The sequence below is a fragment of the Thermobia domestica genome, chromosome 8 (genome assembly GCF_964235325.1).
Source record: "Thermobia domestica chromosome 8, izTheDome1.hap1.1, whole genome shotgun sequence".
Classification (NCBI taxonomy): Eukaryota; Metazoa; Arthropoda; class Insecta; order Zygentoma; family Lepismatidae; genus Thermobia; species Thermobia domestica.
Genome location: NC_137461.1, coordinates 69,698,939 through 69,718,314, shown reverse-complemented (window position 1 = coordinate 69,718,314; position 19,376 = coordinate 69,698,939). Strand labels below are relative to the sequence as shown.

The following is a 19,376-nucleotide window of genomic DNA, read 5'->3' as shown; positions in this document are numbered from 1 at the left end:
CTATGGCAGATTACAAATATGGAAAGTAGAAAGAGAGGAAAAACATGTCTTCAGTTAGTATATCCTTTTTTTCATATATAAGTTAATGATGGCAGGAAGCTGTTAGTGTTAATGTAATTTTACGTCCACTAACATAGACTAAGGTCCTTGATAATCCAATAACATACTAATTCTTTTTTCTTTACTTAGGAAAATACAAATCCTTAAATTTCTTGTAAATTTTTCGATTTTTTTTTTTATCATATTGGACGAACACTATTCTCTGAATCGAGTCAAGATTTTTCTTCCATGAAAAGTCGTACAGTTTGCAAAGCTATTCGAGATGCGTTTTCTTTCGGGAATCCAAAAACTCCTGTACTAATGTCTGGAAACGCGATTAATGTTATATCCATAGCTAATTGTATGCCTTCTCGCAACACATCAACTTCTTCGGGTTCTGGTCGTCAGGTATACTTCTGTGAACATTTTGTGGCACTCTTCCTGCGTCTCCTCTTCTGCGAGACTTTGTATAGCATGATCCACTCCTCCTCGTGGTTTTAGGGAACACTCTAATAAACTATATAATCTCCAGCTAACGTCGTAATCGATCCGTGATATAGCGCTACTCTTTCAGTATTTGAGTGTCTGACGCTACGCTGAAAAACTAAAAGTAAGTTCGCATGTCTGTCCCTCTAACTAACTCTCGGAAAACTCTCTAACTCTAGACTAAAATCTCCGCATAAACTGACTGAGGGCAGCATGACTTTTCCCGGCTAACTGTATCGTTTCTCCCGACTGACTGTAACTGCTGGTCTAGAATCTCCCGGCTGACTGACTTTTTCCAGGTTGGCCTGGCTTTTAGCCAAATTCTCTCGACGTGGTGTTGATGTAATGAGTTTCGTGTCGACAGGCATTTGACGTCGGACGGGTTAGATCATCGGAAAGAAGCTCTCTCAGCTACTGTACATAACTTAAATAAACACTTATTCAACTCTGCAAGAAAATATTTAAATGTGCGGAAGAAAATAGCATGAATTCCCAGACTACAATGAATTCATTACTAACTGGTAAGATCTGTTCTTCCGTGATTTACTATACAGCTAAACAGTTTTATGTAACTGAAAAACAGAACAGTCTCACAAAAATAATTTCATTTTCCTTACATTGAGAAAAGATTCAGATTTATCAATCAATCAATAGTTCAATAGGTTGGGAGGTTAATATTGATCAATAAATAATAACCTTTGATATCTTCACACAGGCATCAATAATTTGATGTGCGTTTTTTCTTTTACAATATTTTTGGCTTTAATTTAGATTTCTTATACACTTTTTTCTGATTCTAGTATTAATAACTAACTAATTCTATGGCCTATGGAACCCAAAGGTTCAATGCTGTGTTCACAAAAGCTCTCCACTGACTTCTATCCTTAGCAAATTGGATCCAGTTTCTATTTCTATTTCTATTTCTGCGAGATCCATCTTAATATTGTCCTTCCATCTGCGCCTAGGTCTTCCTAATGGTCGTTTTACGGTTGGTCTTCCAGTTAAGATTTTGAAAGCGTTCCTACTTTCTTCCACCCTGGCTACATGACCTGCCCACCTGAGCCTCTTAGACTTGATGACCCTGTAGTTCCTCATTATGAAAATTCCACCATTCCCCATTCTCGTTTCTCTTGGGTCCGAATATTCGTCTTAGGATCTTGTTCTCAAATACTTTCAATCTATGTTCTTCCCTCCGAATAAGCGACCATGTTTCGCACCCATACAGAACAACAGGAATGATTATCGTTTAATATATTTTATGCTTCAAATTCCTCGACAGAATTCGCGACGACAAGAGATTTTGAACTGAATAATAACACAAATTTCATGCTTTTAGTCGACATTTAAATTCTTCGTGAATATGGTTTTCGTCTGTTAATATTGATATCCTAGATATTTGAAAGGATCCACTTTATCAAAAGTATTATTCGATGTTTTAATGCATCCATAATTTGCCGTATTACGACCCCGACGAACTTCCATGTGTTTAGTTCTCTCTGCACTTACTTCTAAACCCATGTCCCTGCAAGTGTTTAATAACACCTCTGCATTTCTTTCTATTGGTCTCCTATCATCCCCTATTAAATTTACATCATCAGCATATGCCATAACCTGGTGAACCGCATTCAGCTCTAGACCCTCGTTGCTATCTTTGTTTTTTCTTATAGCGTATTCCAAAACAAAGTTGAATAATAATGGCGACAACGTATTAATAGTATAAATCAAATATTGTTAGAGGTAGTTTGGAAAACATTGATGAGAATATTGCATTGTTAAAAAAAAAAAAAAAAACACACATAGACAGTTACACCGTTTCTTTGGTTAAATAATATATTACGTATTAGGTTTCCATTCATCTTTTGTTCTTAGCTTAATGTCCCACGATAATGCATCGAGACTAAGGAAAACGGAATAGTGAGATGGTTGATAATGATGGAATGACAGAAGTGGGAGGAAACGAGAGAACCCACGCACACGTTGTTTGTCTATTACAAAGCCTATTTGGTAGGATCACAATCTTAGAGATGGACGATCTACTACTGAGCCACCACAGCCTGCCATATATATTTGTGGTGTTAATTTATTCTTAGTGCTAATTAGCATCAAAAGCAAAAATAACCAGTTCTTTCTCTCTTTTCTATTGTTTGGTTGCACAGTAGTATGTGTACTAGAAATCATATTTCATTTTCTCCTTGAGCTCTTGCACTGATCGTTGTGCCAAAAATGATTTAACACTTCGAAGTAATAACATCACTCCGATAACTGTCCCTATAGTGAAGAATGTATTGTCCAACCGAGTATTTGGCACATTCGTGTAGAATGTCTGGAGTACTCAGACCTCAGAGATTGATTAGGATTATCTAATAATATTGTGTTTCTTATACCGAATATTTGCCACATTCTTGTAGAATGTATGGAGTAGTCAAATCCTTGAAAACGTTCAGGACTATCTAATAACATTAGCTTATGTTTCTTATCGTGAAGAATGTGTCGTCCTGCGAAGTATTCTGCACATTCTTGTAGAATATCTGAAGTACTCAGACCCTAGAGAAAGTTTAGAACTATCTAACAACATTAGGTTACGTTTCTTAATGTGAAAAATTTGTTGTGCTACCGAGAATTCGGCACATTCCTGTTGAATATCTGCTGTATTCAGATCCCACAGAACGTTCAGGACTATCTAATAATATTAGGTTATGTTTTCATAATGAAGAATGTATAATCCTACCGAGTATTTAGCACATTCTCGTAAATGTCTGAGATATACAGATACCAGAGAACGTTCAGGACTACCTAATAATAGGTTTCGATTCTTATCTTAAAGAATGTGTCCTCCTACTGAGTATTCGGCACATTCTTGTACAATGTCTATAGACTTAGACTTTCCGGACTACCTAATAATATTAGGTTTCGATTCTTATCTTAAAGAATGTGTCCTCTTACTGAGTATTCGGCACATTCTTGTACAATGTCTGTAGACTTAGACGTTCCGGACTACGTAATAATATTATGTTTCGATTCTTATCTTAAAGAATGTGTCCTCCTACTGAGTATTCGGCACATTCTTGTACAATGTCTGTAGACTTAGACGTTCCGGATTACCTAATAATATTAGGTTATGTTTCTTGTGACCGTTTAATTGCATTTATTCACGAGATTGAATTCTTAACGTATTTTGAGGCTTACATATATAATAACTATTGTTTTTTTTTTTTTTTTTTTGTTATTGTTCCTATTCCCTAAGTCATTTTTCTTCTTATATATTATCTGCTTTATTATTATAAGGGAAATAGGACTTTGAGATTCTTGTATGAGAAGGATTTGTCGGTTATTGGCCTTTCCATAACGGGGTAAAGTATCCTCGGAGCTGATGTCCTCACTATCACATTAATCAATCAATCAATGGTACTTACCTATTCTTCTATAGATTGGTACTTAACTGGATTATTCACGTACTTAATTATTAGTATGTCCGACTCGATGAGCGTGGACCCTAGATACCCATGATATATATTTATTGCCAACACAATTAAATCTTATTTATTATAAACAAATCTTCCTTTCCTTCTTCTTTTCGGACTCCTTCAAACTTTTTGAAACATTTTTTAAAATCATTTTGTCTTCTATATTCACACTCAATCGCGGTTCCTGTGGGAAGTTACATTTGTGAAAATTGAAATTTTATTGCTGCATTCTGAGGAAGGGTACCCCTTATGTGCTAATTCCTGTATAAAAGATTTGAGTGAGTTTTCGTTCCTTAGTTTTTGAGATAGAATTTTGCCCATATGACTCTTCTCAAGTTCCGCCATTGTTCATACTCCTACAAAAAGGCGATTTTTCAAATAACATTTTTCAAAAATATTATTGGCATTCGAAAAAAAAAACATATTACTCTTTATAAGATTAACGAAAACAATTGCTTTCAAATGCCAATTAATGAATGTAATTTATTCTGATAAATGTAAACAATTGCTTTCAAATCCGGATTAATGGATTAACTTATTTACATGAATATAAACAGATGCTTTCAAATGCCGATTAATGAATGTAACTTATTCTGATAAACGAAAACAATTATTTTCAAATGTCGATTAACTCTTTTAAGTTTTAGTGCCTATTTTTAGGTACTAGAGTAATGTCTTCATTATTCGATTTAAAAAGTACCAATAAAGATTTTACTTCGTTTTTTTTTTTCAATCATGGAGGCATTGTAGAACACATTACGCTTGGTTTCAAGCCTTTCTGCATCGAGAAATAGGGTGTGATGACGTCATAAGGTAAACAAAGGAATTTTTAGGCCTATTTTATTTTTGGCGGACTTACTTTTGCATTTAGAAGACTGAAATTTTGCACACACATTCAATGTACCTCTTGGGGCCACGGTGGCTTAGTGGTAGAGCGTTCACCTCTGGTGCTAGGGGTCTCGGGTTCAAACCCTGCTCCCGCCAAGTGAACTTTGTGGTGGACAAACACCGTGTGCGTGGGTTTTCTCGGGGTTCTCCCGTTTCCTCCCACTTTCTTCATTCCACCATTTCATTCATTACTCATTATCACCGTCTCCTTTAGCCTAACCGGCATAACCGTGGGACGTAAAACTCAAAATTTCATTTCATTTCAATGTACCTCTTAGTATTATTCAGATTTTTCAGATCTCTGCGGTAAAACGGAGAGATCCAAAGGGGCAAAAACGTAAAGAAAGGAATATTTTTTAACAAAAATCCTTTTTTTTTCGCAATTTTCCTGCCTTAGATGCACGATGGAGACATGTGAATGGTACCGTTTGAAGGGGTGTTCTGTTCTGGAAAGAATGAGTTACGAATCATGATCCTAGGATAAATGGGGATGATGCTGTAACTGCGGCTTTCAAATACCGATTAATGAATGTAGCTTATTCTGCTAATGTAAACCACTGCTTTAAAATGCCGATTAATGAATGCAACTTATTCTCATAAATGTAGACAGATGCTTTCAAATGCTGCTTAATGAATATAGCATATTCTGGTAAGAAACTCGATCCAGTTGGCTAAAGATAGATGTCAATGGAGATTTTGTTGTGAACGCGGCATGGAACCTCTGGGTTTCAAAGGCCATAAAGTTAGTTACTTAATTAGTTAGCTTATTCTGATAAACGCAAACAATTACTTCCAAATGCCGATTAAGGAATGCATCTTATTCTGATAAATATAAACAATGCATTGAAATGCCAATTAATGAATATAGCTTATTCTGGTAAGTGTTTGGAATAAACAATTATAAACAAAGGGACGATACATACTGCACGTAATAGAATTTTGAGGTTTAAAAATAACTCGAGTTAAAAACGGGGAAAGCAACTTCTGGTTGACGAAATAAAGGATACAAAAACAACCTTTAAAAGGCAAGAGTCCTGTCTTTGGTCTTGAGAACTAAGACGTCACGGCAGGCAGGCTACTTGTGCGAGCGACGACACAAATTTTTAACACACCACACAATCAATAATCTCCTATTACATCTCGTCGCTTGTGCCCTGACCGACATGTTGACCATGATTTAAAAAAAAAATGTAACAAGGAGAGGTATTTAGGGGGGAAGTATTATATGAAGGGGAAGAAGAAAGAACTGATAGAGGGGAGGGAAGAAATAGAGCCACACAGATAGATTATTCCATTGTATACCGACAGAGCACACCGACGAAATCGAAGTCGAGGGATATTGCACTACAGAGCCATCTATACGCGGTGTTGAGAAACTCTAGGCAGTGACATTATCTTTTTGAAGTGCCTGGTCTTCCCGTGTGCGTCTGCAGTGGAAGTAGCTAGTATTCTATCGTGTGGTGTGGTTGTGTGGACATGCGGCTGAGAAATATACTTCTCACCAGTCATGGTAAGTCATGGAATCTCCTATCTCTTTCCCTCTCGTTCTGTGTGACAACTGTCAAACTCATTTCTTGGCCCAGCTACCGTTTGGAGCGGTGATGCTATTCTACAAACACGCCCACTGTGACTTTTCCAAGTAACCCTGGCGTGCGTTATGCATGACAAGTGCACCAAAAAATACAAAAAATATGATGACATTTCACGTAATGCAAAACAAAATTATTAGTATTTTGTTCAATATGGTTTGCTTTTGGCATGATATATGTATATACTACGTATGTTATAGATGTGAGTGTTTTAGATGTCTTTGATGAAGACGAATTTACTAGTGCCCACTTCAAGAATCAGCTGTTTAAAATTCTAAATTAACTGATTACCTTTTAATCCTGGATATTTCAATCCGTTTTCTTAATATAGACAAATAATAAAATTAGAATAAAAAGAATGAAATAATATAGTAGGTTTTAAAATAAAATTTCAAGATGTTAGTTCATTATTTTTTCCCCTATCGTTTAGAAAAATCCAAAAAGAATCTAAAAACGACCAATCAATATTTCAATAAAATGTGGGGTGAAGGCGTAATGTGCAGAAATTTACTAAAATTTTTAAAATCTAACATTCCATTGTGTAGAAATAGCATGCCATGTATATCCGAGGAGGTGATTGGTATCTCGTGAAAATAACTTAGATAATACGTTGAACACAATTCCAAAATCACATATAAACAGTTCTAATTAAAAAAAAAAAAAAAAGTGTTCAGATGTTAAATAAAAATGTGCTACTTTACGACAATATGACGAAATATTTTTTAAAAAAATATATGCAAGCTATTCACTTTTATCTATCTTTTAGGAGCTTTTTCCGGCCGGAAATTTCGGGTTCAGTGGTAGAGGGTTCACCTCTATTTCGTGGGGTCCCTGGTTCGATCCCAGCTCGCACCAAGTGGACGTTGTAGTGGACAAACACCGTGTGAGTGGATTTTCTCGGGGTTCTCCCACTTTATTCATTCCACCATTGTATTCATTTCTCATCATCAAGTCTCTTTTAGCCTAGCCGGCATAACACGTGGGACATAAAACTTTAAGATTTCATTTCATTTCGAACAGAAATTCAGAAAGAAAATCGTGTTATCAAAGGGAGAAGAACTGACATATTCCAACGTGTGCATACTCAGAAATCTCTGTTAACAGTATCATTTCTATTTCAAAGTTTATAATATAGATGCACTTAAGTAAATCAGGCAAAAGGGGGACAGGATGATTTCAGCCAATTGAAGAGACTTACCCCTCAGTCTCGATTACTACACTTTGTTTTTAAATTTGAGAATTTTAGCTGTCTAAAATTGTCTAAAATTGTTTTTTCTTTAACTTTTTTCACTTGCAGCATTTTCTTTAGATACATAGAAAATAATGTATGTAGAGCTGAAATTCGGTTTATTTTGAGACAATTAGTATTCTTTTGAACGTATAAATATCGATACTTAATAATTTAGTAAATATTAATTTCCTCCATTCAATAATAATCATCATTCATTTGTTTATTTTGCTCATGGAATTAAGAGAGTTGATGCTTATTTACGGAAAGACCAAAATACTGTACGTATTTGCTCACGCCATATTACTTTATACAAACTTTTTTTTATTAATATTGATTTTGGCAATGAATGTTATTATGAATTCTCTCTTAAAACAAAGCATTGTAAATGTGTCTCAAGTTTTATAAGTTCAACTTTAGAGGATTGTGTTTGACTTGAAATAAGTAAGGAAATTGCATTAAGTGCAGTCGTCTTATTTTCTGTATGATTGTTTTGTGTACAACTTTTGATCCATATTTATTAAATTCAGTATATGTTGTGTGCACCCTTTATTTGTATATAATATGGAATATAAATGTATGTACGATGCCGGTCCTGTCATGCCAAAATTTGAAATCTTGCTACGAACTGCCATCTATGATCTTCTTTGTGAAATTATTCTCAGTGGCTTGTGTCAGTGAAGAAGCCGTGATTACTCATAACTCGTACATATTCACGGGACTCCTTTATATGCTCTACGAGTCCCATACCTAACTCGGGGCATTCAAGCTTGCAATAAAAAAGTTTAAGGATAATGGGAATATCTGCGAGATTTCCTTTCGATTTTAATGTGACGCGCTGTCATAGTACAATATTTGGATGCCCAAAAGCTGTCTCGTGATTACCCCGCAAAGAGCGCAGAAATGTCTCACAGAAATCCTGCTGGAAATCCCGGAACATGAGCTAACAACTTGATTTCCACAGAATGCTCACATGAAGTTCACTAGCAAAAATTGGACGTTCCGTGCCTTATATCCCGGATTTACATTCTTTAGGCACCTAATGCATGTCTCTGTATCTTATGTGGAATTATGAAAGATGGTGCAATTTCTGATTCTGGGAGACGCATGTCTTTTCCTTCTTTTTAGTACCAGAAGAATGCCATATTTGTTAGTTTTCTATAGATGTTTCATGTTTAAGTTCCCTACTATTCTCTCGTCAATTTATCAGCTTATGGAAAGAACATTGCATAAGCAGCAGAGCTGTCAGTTTTAATGCAAGAACCCTTAATTCTGGATTTTCGTGGGGGTTTCCCGCAGCGCTGTAACTTAGATTTTTCTTGGGAAGGGGGCAAGCAATAATACGTGTATTTGGACCCCCTAGAAAGTTGTTTTTTCTAATTCTTGGCCCCTCTTTCTACCTTTCTCTTACTCTGTATGGGTCCCCAGAGCCTGTGGGTCCTCCCGCACTGCAAGGTCTGTGGTGCCGTTAGTTACACCCCTGGACCGTTTCCACACATGACAAATTAATTAAGGGGACAATATTGACAAACCTCAAAGCCATAGGAATAAATATTATTTCTGGGGTCCCTAATAGTAGACATTTTTATTGAAATGGACCCACGACTCAGTTTGGTTTTATTTGCCTTTTATGTGCTGTTTTCGTTATATAATGTAGTGAACCTATTTGATGCTTCATTTATAATTTCATGTCCGTATCGTATATGGAGTAAGAATATTTTCTTAAAGTGGGTCCCCCTCGAACGGCGAGGAGCTTCCCTGAGGAGGGGGCAGTTACCCCCCCTCTCCCCCATAAGTTACGGTCTTGGTTTCCCGTCTTTTTTCTAACTCTCTTCTTTAAACCAATTTCTCGTCATTATTTATTTGCACTCGCCACCTATATCGTTCAGCCTATAAGGAATAACCTTAAGAATTGAATATAAATGTTCCATTGCAATTTTTCATGAATGCGCATGAGATCTTATTAGTACCGTATTAATTAATTCAAAAGTGTAGGTCTACGTGCGGTTTACTCGAATCATTTTGCACCATACTATTCTGCCTCTAAAAGAGTTGTAGGCAGTGGCGTATTTAGGGGGGTGGCTTCCGGGCCTAAGCCCCCCCGAAATCTTACTTAGTATAGTAAAGTAAATGAAATATCTTGCAGAATTTTCACATTTCCAGGCAAAGTCCCCCCCGAAAGTTAGCAAAGCCTCTCCCGAAACAAAATCGTAAATACGCCACTGGTTGTAGGTATTATAGTTTCACGGTTCAGGTATTGATGGTTGTAGCATATATATATATATATATATATATATATATATATATATATATATATATATATATATATATATAGAAGAGGACCCTTAGAGCCAAAGTGAATTAAAACATTGCACATATAGTCCTAAAATAATTAGTTAAATGTTCACAGGTCTCAGTAAATAAACCATATTATGGATATTTTCTTTGTTGCAGGAAAACGAATTGCCAATGGGCAAAGTTTGACAACGTTGTGCTGATTTCAGGCTTCAGCGAATGGTGGTGCTAGTAGTCTCAATAAACAAAAATGGCGTCTCCGTTGGGGTTCACCGGAGAAGATAGTCCTACGCTCTGTTCATCTCGTTCCCCTGATAGAATTCGTGTGGTTTTGTTTACGGAAGAGGTAGTTCTACACTATGGCCACCTCGTTCTCCTAATAGAAATCGTGAGGTTTTCTTTCTACGTGACATCAAGAATATTAAAAAGACAAGCTAGGTAAACTATGGGGAGGGGGTCTTATATGGGGAGGGGGGAATAACCAAATACGCGCTAAAACTAATGACGATTTTAGTCGTTTATTTTTGTTCCGTACTTCAGATATATATCGATAATCTGCGAGAACCCACTGGTGCAACCTTCGATCGTGTAACACCTGTCATCAGGGCCGGACCCAGGATTTCCTGACGAGGGGTGCATCAATAAATACCAGTACATTTCATTTAAATTTAAAATTTTTAAATGCCTTTAGACATCTGTGGTGTGTATGAGGAATTTCCCTGGAAATGATAAGTGCCTGTTCTCGGTAAATCCTTTTGCTTCAACCTTCAGAAAATTGACTTGAACTATTCCTTTTTGCAAAACTCTGCTTTCTTTTAAGCCCGAAATGGAAACATGACATGAAATTTTCGGAAAGTATTCCTATTTTCATTGCTAGGTTCTCAGTTTAGGTAGTGCATATCCACAACTGAGGGGGGTTGCACGTCCTCCGGTTCACCATCGGTAAATCCGGCCCTGCCTGTCATTTTGCGGCGTACATGAGTGGAATTGGACAATCATATATGGATATTTTACAAGCACCAATGTCACGCAGGTGATATATACTAATATTAAGTACATAATACGAAACTTTCTTCTCTGCTGTATATTTGAGAAATAGCTCTGAATTCTATATAGCAATTTCATTTTGCAAGTAACTTGAAAGTGTATGTTTCACTTACGGATAGTATTACTCAAGAAAAGAAAAAAATAAGGGTTTCCTCTTCGCATCTCGTAAATTTTGTAGAAGTCTTGCCTTGTTTCGATTCTCGAATAATTATTTCTTGTATCGTTTCGAATTATTTTGCATATTTTTGTACTAAAATACAGGGTGGCCCAAAAGTAGGTATACAGTCCTATAGTGATCAGTTCACTGTATTTTATGTCATTTCTGATTGTTATCAACCAGGTAGACCTAGTTTCTTTATTATTTGTTCTTAACGTCTTTTTATTTATAACTTCAGCTCGGAACAGTTGAAGCAAATAAATCCATAAACTAGAATATTATACTTGATCAATGCAGGGGTGTATACCTACTTTTGGGCAACCCTGTCCCTATATCCCGTGAGTTTTTTTTTTCTTAATTCCATCTAGAAGTTACCCGTATCAGGCGTCGCGAGCGGTCCTTGAAAGATGTGATTTAACAATATTTAAATCACATTCATAATTAGTGTGTATTGTGTAATGATTTGAGCATCTTTTAAACGTTGTTAAGTGCTCTTCATTGTATTCGTAAAATCACTTCATCAATTTAAAGTTTTTATATCATGAATCATGTAACAAGTGAAATGTTTGAGTTTTACATCCCACATTTATGCCGGTTAGGCTAAATGAGACGGTACTGATGCTGATGAGAAATGAATGAAATGGTGGAATGAAGAAAGTGGGGGAGGAAACGGAAGAACCCCGAGGAAACCCACGAACACGGTGTTTGTCCACCACAAAGTTTACTTGGCAAGGGCTGGGATCGAACCCGGAACCCGAATCATTATAACACTAAAACCATGTTCAAGATCTAAGACTTGGGTGAACTAATAGCGTCTGCGAGACTAGTGAAATTTCTCGTCTCGGAAACTAAACGAAAATTTTCATATTGTCTCGTCTCGAATTTAAAAACATACTTTTTGGTGTGTCGGTTTCGAGACGAGACGAGATATTTCGAGCTATGGTTCAAATCTATTCTTGCGAACCTGAGTCCATTTCAGAAATCGTTTCTCGGTACCTATTACCGTTGTTTTTTTCCTCTATGTAGACCAGTGTTGAAACCGGCAGTAAAGAACCATTGTGAAACCATGGTCATTGTGTGTTTCCGGTTTTAGTAGAATTACAGCAGAGATAAAAATCTTTTCTCGAGACGCTAAATCCAGATTAGAAATACGCTTTTAGCTACCTATTACCATTTTTTTTTAAAGATTTTTTACTACTTCCTGTTGCAATAGAGGGTTAAGAGAAAAATGGAACATATTCTTTGTATGCTTAATTCATATTCCCTTTTTAAAATGCCGCTATCTCTTAACAGTATTATCGGTTCTAATACTTCTTGCCAGACGAACTAATGGACATACGTATGCGTATCATAGTTGTGAAGTATAGTAATTACTGTAGAGTTTTTTTCATCCATGTGAGAGCTTCCTCGTGGTTAAGCGGTTAACGTACGCATCTTTAGAGTGGGAGACCTTGGTTTGATTCCCGGTGGGAGCTTACGTAGTTCGGATCCCACATTCAGCTGTAAGTCGACGTCTCATATGGCCTCGCTGTCGAAAGGGACGCTAAACTAAAAGTGAGATATTTCATTAATGTAATAGGTGCATTTCCCACCATGTAATTAATCGTCTGGTAAAGATGTCCATCGTAAAGGCATAGAATTTCCACTGTTGATCCTGCATTGTTAGGTGTGTTTTGACAACCATTTACATTAAGCGGTTACCCTATGCTAAAAAGCTAAAAATAACGCGAAAAGGATCGGATGAATTGACAGTAGATCTATATCATTCCAGTAAAAGGTCTCTCTCTCTCTCTCTCTCTCTCTCTCTCTCTCTTTCTCTCTTTGTAGTGGGCATGGTGGCTTAGTGGTTGAGTGCTTACTTCTGGTGCATGGGGTCCCTCATTCGATCCCCGGCCAAGTAAGATTAAGGTGGACAGCATCGTGTCTGTGGGTTTTCTCGGGGTACTCCCGTTTCCTTCCACTTTCTCATTCCACCAATTCTTCCAGCATCATTCACTAGCCTTAATCATTGTTTTCTTTAACCTAAAGGGCATATTCATAGAACGTGAAACTGAAATATTTCCTTTCGTTTATCTCTGTATGTCCATGAAAGCTGCGAAGCCAGGAAGTTTCGCTTATAATAACTACCTTTGGATATACATCGTAAAAGATTATTATATATCACTAAATATACGGTAATTACTGTAAACTTTCCACCCATGTAATGAGAAATATCGAGTTCTCCGAGTGGCGACTAAGTTATAAAGTCTCTCTCATTGACCGACATGTCGAGCTCGTTCTTGGAACAGAAGTTTGCGTGCTCCAGTAGCGTCCACGTGTTGCTGCATAAACACAAAACAGAAATAGCAGCCCAACACATGTACGCTATGTGCCAGATGCCATGCCTCCTGTCTTTGCCTTATAGCCGGCAAACCTAGTACAATCTCCAAATGGGCGTTCACCCATTTGTCAACCAACTTCTCCTCTTCTCCTCTGTGTCTGTCCCCCTCTCAGTTAATCATCCGTTAAAATAATTATAAGTTTTTAAAATCTAATTTATTTAACTAAAAATCAACTCTGATGACAAATTACCCGTTAGGGAAAGGCGTCTAATGATCAGATAATGACAGATTGATAATTGAGCTATATTTTTTTTAAAGTAAAAGGATACTAAATTAATGGTTCACATTGTGGGTAATTAAGGTTTCTCATAATGATGACCATTTTATCTTCTTTTCCATTAATTATAGGATGGTGTTACGTATATTGTATAGACTTTAGGGAAGGCAGTAATTCCTATATTTTTTCTTCATATTTGTGCTAGTTACTCCGTAGCGACAAATATTTTTCGTCAATCTATTTTCAAAGTAATAATAATGGTCTGACATTATTGACAGATTAATTCTCAATCGTAGTGTTCGGAAAAATCGAGAAAAGAAAAGTTGAGAATGGTCCAAGGGCAATACCAGAACGAACTTTAAAAGAATTATTTTTTTTTCTTATTAATTTCTACACGCTTTATATCAATTGTTATATGTACTTTATTATTATACTCATTAAACCTTGTAATATATCTACCCATTTATAATTTCCTTGAGTACTAAAATTTTTCTACATGTTTTGTTTAAGAGTTCTGTTGAAACGTTCCACGATATATTGTTTTACGAAGACACATGCTCAAAATTGAAAAACTCGCAAAATATCATCTCTCTATGACTTACGGTTCCCGAAATATGGCTCCTTAAATCTCCCAAAATCCGAACTTTTTTTGGCCAATATCTGGGGAACGGTGGCCAGTTTGTCCTGTGGCCACCGGTTACTATTTGATACCAAAATGTTCACCTTCCTCTTAGGCATTGATTAACACCAATATCATCTCTCTATGACTTACGGTTCCCGAGATAAGGCTTCTTAAATCTCCCAAAATCGGAACTTTTTGGCGGATATCTCAGAAACGGTAAGAGTGACGCGAAAAATTCCATCACTTCTTTGAAATAGTTTTTGATGCTGTATCGAACGGAGAGCTCAAAATTGAAAAATTCGCAAATAACAGAGAGACACACACAAACACAGACAAAAAGAATTCAGAAACGAACTTTTTAAGTTCGTTGATAATTTTCTTAATGTTGCCAATAATAATAATGGAAAGTTTTTTTTTTCTTTTTTGCTGAAAGGGATTATTTATTTATTTATTTATTCTATATGTGAAAATGAAAAAATAAATATAATATTTCAGTTCAACGTCCCACGTTTATACTCGTTAGGCTAAGTGAGACAGATAATTAAGGCAAGTGAATGATGATGGAAAAATTGAGGTGAAATGAGAATCTGGAAGGAAACGGGAGCACCCTGAGAAAACCGGAAATGATGTCCATCACAAACTTACTTAGCCGGGAATTGAGCTAGAGACCCTACACACCAGAAGTAAGCGTTTCAATTATTTCAATTATTCCCTTTGTAAACCAGCAAGGATATTTCTTACTAACATTAAGTTAATCTGCTATATGGAACTATCTCGTCAAATATAGTATTAATAAAGAGTTTCATGCACTTTAGTGCTGTTTAAAAAACTAGTAAAATCTGCACGGCGGAACATACCATATTTAAAAAAAAAAACTGCTTTCTTAAAATTTCGGGTTACTACATACTGATTGCTAACATAACTGATTAAGCGTTTTTTTTTTCTTTCTTAGATTTACATTTAATAAAGAATGGTAAATGTCTGGTGAAACAATGAGAAAGATGTCCTGAGTAACATCAATACTGTACATATATTCTTTTATATTTGTTAATAGCAAGTCTAGAGTTTTGCCATTTGAGTTCTTTATATCATTTACGGAGTGTAAATTGTACATATTCATAAAATCAGATAATTTCCTCTAACAAGTGCTGTATACATCAAACTTAAAATTGGAACCCATCATTAATGGAAAATTAAAATCTCCTATAGTTATTAAATTACTATTTTTAAAGAAATTCTCTTCTAGTTCAAGTAGCATATAAAATGGTATGGTATTTCTCTAATTTTGTCAAAGGAGTAAAATAAACTGTAAGTAAATAATATGTTACATTTCGAAAAGAAAATCGAACATAAAATTTTGTCACCAGTTTGTAAACTTACTCTGTCAAACTTTATATAATTTTTAAGAACAACCAAAACACCACGTCCTTTAGTACCATACTAATCCTATATATACTTTCTATCAAAGAAGCTCATAATCATATATACCAACATGTAGCCACGTTTCAATAAGAACTATAATATCATAGTCACTGTTAGCGGTATTCAGATAAAACTCGTTAGTTTTTGTGCTCAATGCACGTACATTCTGATAATTCATTGAAATTGAAATACCATCAATACTCATAGCCACTAGATGATATAGGACAAAGCAGGTGAACGATAAACAACAAGGCAGAATCTTGTAATGCACAGTCAGTGATTATTTCAGGTGATTTGCCCTGTGGAAGGGATTTCAATACACAGGGAGTTAAAATAGTAATGTGTAAATACTGGTAACCCTTGTTCAGCATGATTGAAAATTTGCCTCGAGAGGGAAGGCCACCCCGTGAAATATTATAATTTGTTATTACCGTTTTCGAGCTCTTGGCACAAGGTAAATAAATTTCAGCGTTGAGTTGTGTCGGGTTTCTTAAACTAGACTGACTTGATTAATGATACGGACGCAATAATGTTACATTTGAAAAGTGAATTTAAAAAATCTACCAAAACGAGCATTCATTAAAATATATCATTACGTGCTTAATGATACAAGAAATAGGTCGTTTGTGCTGTACTGTATATTACCTGGTAATGAGAAATAAGACCAAACAAATGCATTGCAGAGAGTTCAAAATTAATTTCAAATTGAATATTTTTTTTAAAATTACACATTTTTTTAATAGCAAAATTACGTCGAATCACTGACGAACTGTTGCTGCTTTTAGTAAAATAACGCAGAATTCTTTGCAGAATAGGCCAGGTTTTTTTTAGATAATTACAAGGAATCATTGACAAAGTATTGTTGCTTTTAGTAAAATTACAAAGAATTCTTTGCTGAATAGGCCAGGTTTTTAGCTAATTACAAGGAATCACTTACAAAGTTTTGCTGCTTTCAGTAAAATTACAAAGAATTATTTGCCAAATATGCCAGGTTTTTAGAAACCATGAAATCACTAACAAAATGTAGGGCTTCTTAATAAACTACAATCATTGTCTAGTAAAAACGATGTTTTTTTTTTAAAAAAAAAATTGAAATTACAATAACTCATCAACAAATATGTTGTTAGATATTATTTCTCATTTACAATAAAATGTACTAGAAGAAATTAAGTTAAAAGTGATTTGTTATTATTAATATATATATTATTTTAATGCCAATCATAATTGTTTTAATGTCAAACGTATTCCTTTGTTTAATGCTTAATTGTAAGTTCTATTTATTATTAACAATCAACAAATGTAAAAGTAATTGGAAGGATGCTGTGGCATTTGACTCACCATTCGCCTGGTGATAATGGGGTGGGGACATGGAACGCCCTATATTGTGAAAGTTGAGCTTTCGTGATGACCTGTGACCCCGTCAACTTCACAAGATTCAAGCCCCTACCACTTTTCAGTGCTCACGTTATTCCGTCCTTCAGAACCTCAGTATTGTATAAAAATAGAAAATTCATACAAGTAATGGGAAAAACCATAGTCACGATCAGTGGTGGATGTATAAGGTAAAACCTGGGGGGCAGCCAGAGCCCAGACTATGATGGTCATATCATGAGTTTACTACAAACTTTCAAAAATAGTCTATATAAATAATAGCTTAAATTGTTTTTATCACTCAAAATACTGGGGGGCCTCGACCTCCACAGCCCCGGACTAAATCCGCCACTCGTCACGATATGTATTTAAATCCGGAACCTCCTAACTATGAAACAGTAACATTAAGCACTAGTGTAATGTTGTTTTTCTAAAAATGAAAAAAGAAATTTACAATGTAGTTTTAATATCTTGAATTTCATTATTCACAGGAATTTGGGTCTGAACAGAATTGTAGGTTTGTGAAAAATGTACGTCTGCTAACTTAATGTAGATAGTAATTTTTCATACTTTTTCTTTTAATATGTTTTTTCCCAGTTTTGAAATGTTCTTCACGTAGCAGTTTTCTATTCCTGTTACCACCCACTTACTTTGATGTAATCGATGTGTGTGTGTATGTGTGTATGTGTGTGTGTGTGACGAAAAGAGGTAATGTGGAACTCAGTCTCGTTGTCTCATGAACGGAGAAGAAATGGTCCATAGGGAAGCTGGGAAAAAAGGAAGAGAGAGTTGAACAGCGTGTAATATCTGGCGTTCAGAGAACGTAATATCCGCCAGCAACTAAGACAAATGGCTTAAAATCAACAAAAGACGCCGAGTCTTTGATATTCGATCACATGGGACACAGTTGACCTGGTAAAAATTGTTACTGCTCATTCAAATATATTTGTTTTCTTAGATTGAAAGTAGATTTTTTTTTAATGGGACTTATTTCTCAATTACGAGTTTCATCTCTACGTCAAGACAAAAAGCAAAAGCTATGAAATTTCTTGTGTTTGTCTGTCTCTCGATTTGCTAGTTTCTTTTTATATGTGGCAATATCTGATGCGTATTTCCGATTTATATAAATAACGTAATACAGTACAAACCAGATAACCGTAGTGAGTATCGTTTTCATACTACCGTTCTGAAGCTACGATAGAAATTCGAAACTGTACGAATCTATTATTGGAAAATTGGACGTAATAAATCTATTACTTCTGAGGGCTGGATAGACGTATGGGGACATGGATGGAAACTACTCTTCGTAACGGTATCCATAACACTAAACCGTTTCTTGCTATCCACTCAATAGTTTTTTTTTTTTTTTTTTTAATTTACTTCATTGGGAGTGAATACTGAAACCAGAAGTGATAGAGTTATATTACTTCTGGTTTCAGAAGGTTAAGGATGGAGATAACGTTCTTAGAACTCAGAATTCCTATTTTATGAAATAGCTTCTGGCTGTATATTTCCGGTTTTTTTTTTTTCTGTGGGGGATCGACATTAAAACTGCAAATGGCAATAGGTTTCTATTATTTCCGGTTTTCGTAGAGGGATAATGGCGAAATTGGAATTTATTCTTAGTTACGCTGAATTCATGTTAAAAAAAAAAAAAAAAGTAGTTTCTCCTGTTTATTACTGTTCTCGCTCTGCTGTGATCAATATTGAAGTCGAAAGTAACACATTTCGACAGTTTCCGGTTTGAAATGAAATGTTTGAGTTTTACGTCCCACAGTTATGTCGGTTAGGCTAAAGGAGACGGTGATGATGAGAAATGAATGAAATGGTGGAATGAAGAAAGTGGGAGGAAACGGGAGTACCCCGAGAAAACTCACGCACACGGTGTTTGTCCACCACAAAGTTCACTTGGCGGAGGCTGGGATCGAACCCGGGACCCCAAGCACCAGAGCTGAACGCTCTACCACTGAGCCACCGCGGCCCCTAGTTTCCGGTTTGAATAGAGAGAAATACCAATTTCAGAACAATTCTACATTCAACACAAAGCGTATTCAATACTTTAGTTTGAAAATATAAAACCTTTAAGTAAGTAATATTGTAATAATAATAATAATAATAATAATAATAATAATAATAATAATAATAATAATAATAATAATAATAATAATAA

The 19,376-nt window shown here is 35.6% G+C and overlaps 1 protein-coding gene across 2 annotated transcripts in view; it reads left to right on the top strand.

Moving 5' to 3' along the window:
* Positions 1–19,376, top strand: part of Schip1 (Schwannomin interacting protein 1) — a 523,495-nt gene that overhangs the window by 152,060 nt on the left and 352,059 nt on the right. The window contains exon 1 of one of the 2 annotated variants that reach the window (XM_081768604.1): positions 6,318–6,387. The exons of the other annotated variant lie outside the window; for it this stretch is intronic. Coding sequence (XP_081624730.1) covers positions 6,385–6,387 — 3 coding nt within the window. The 5' untranslated portion in view covers positions 6,318–6,384. Of the gene's footprint in view, positions 1–6,317; positions 6,388–19,376 lie in introns of those variants that run through there. 2 annotated transcript variants of the gene reach the window in all.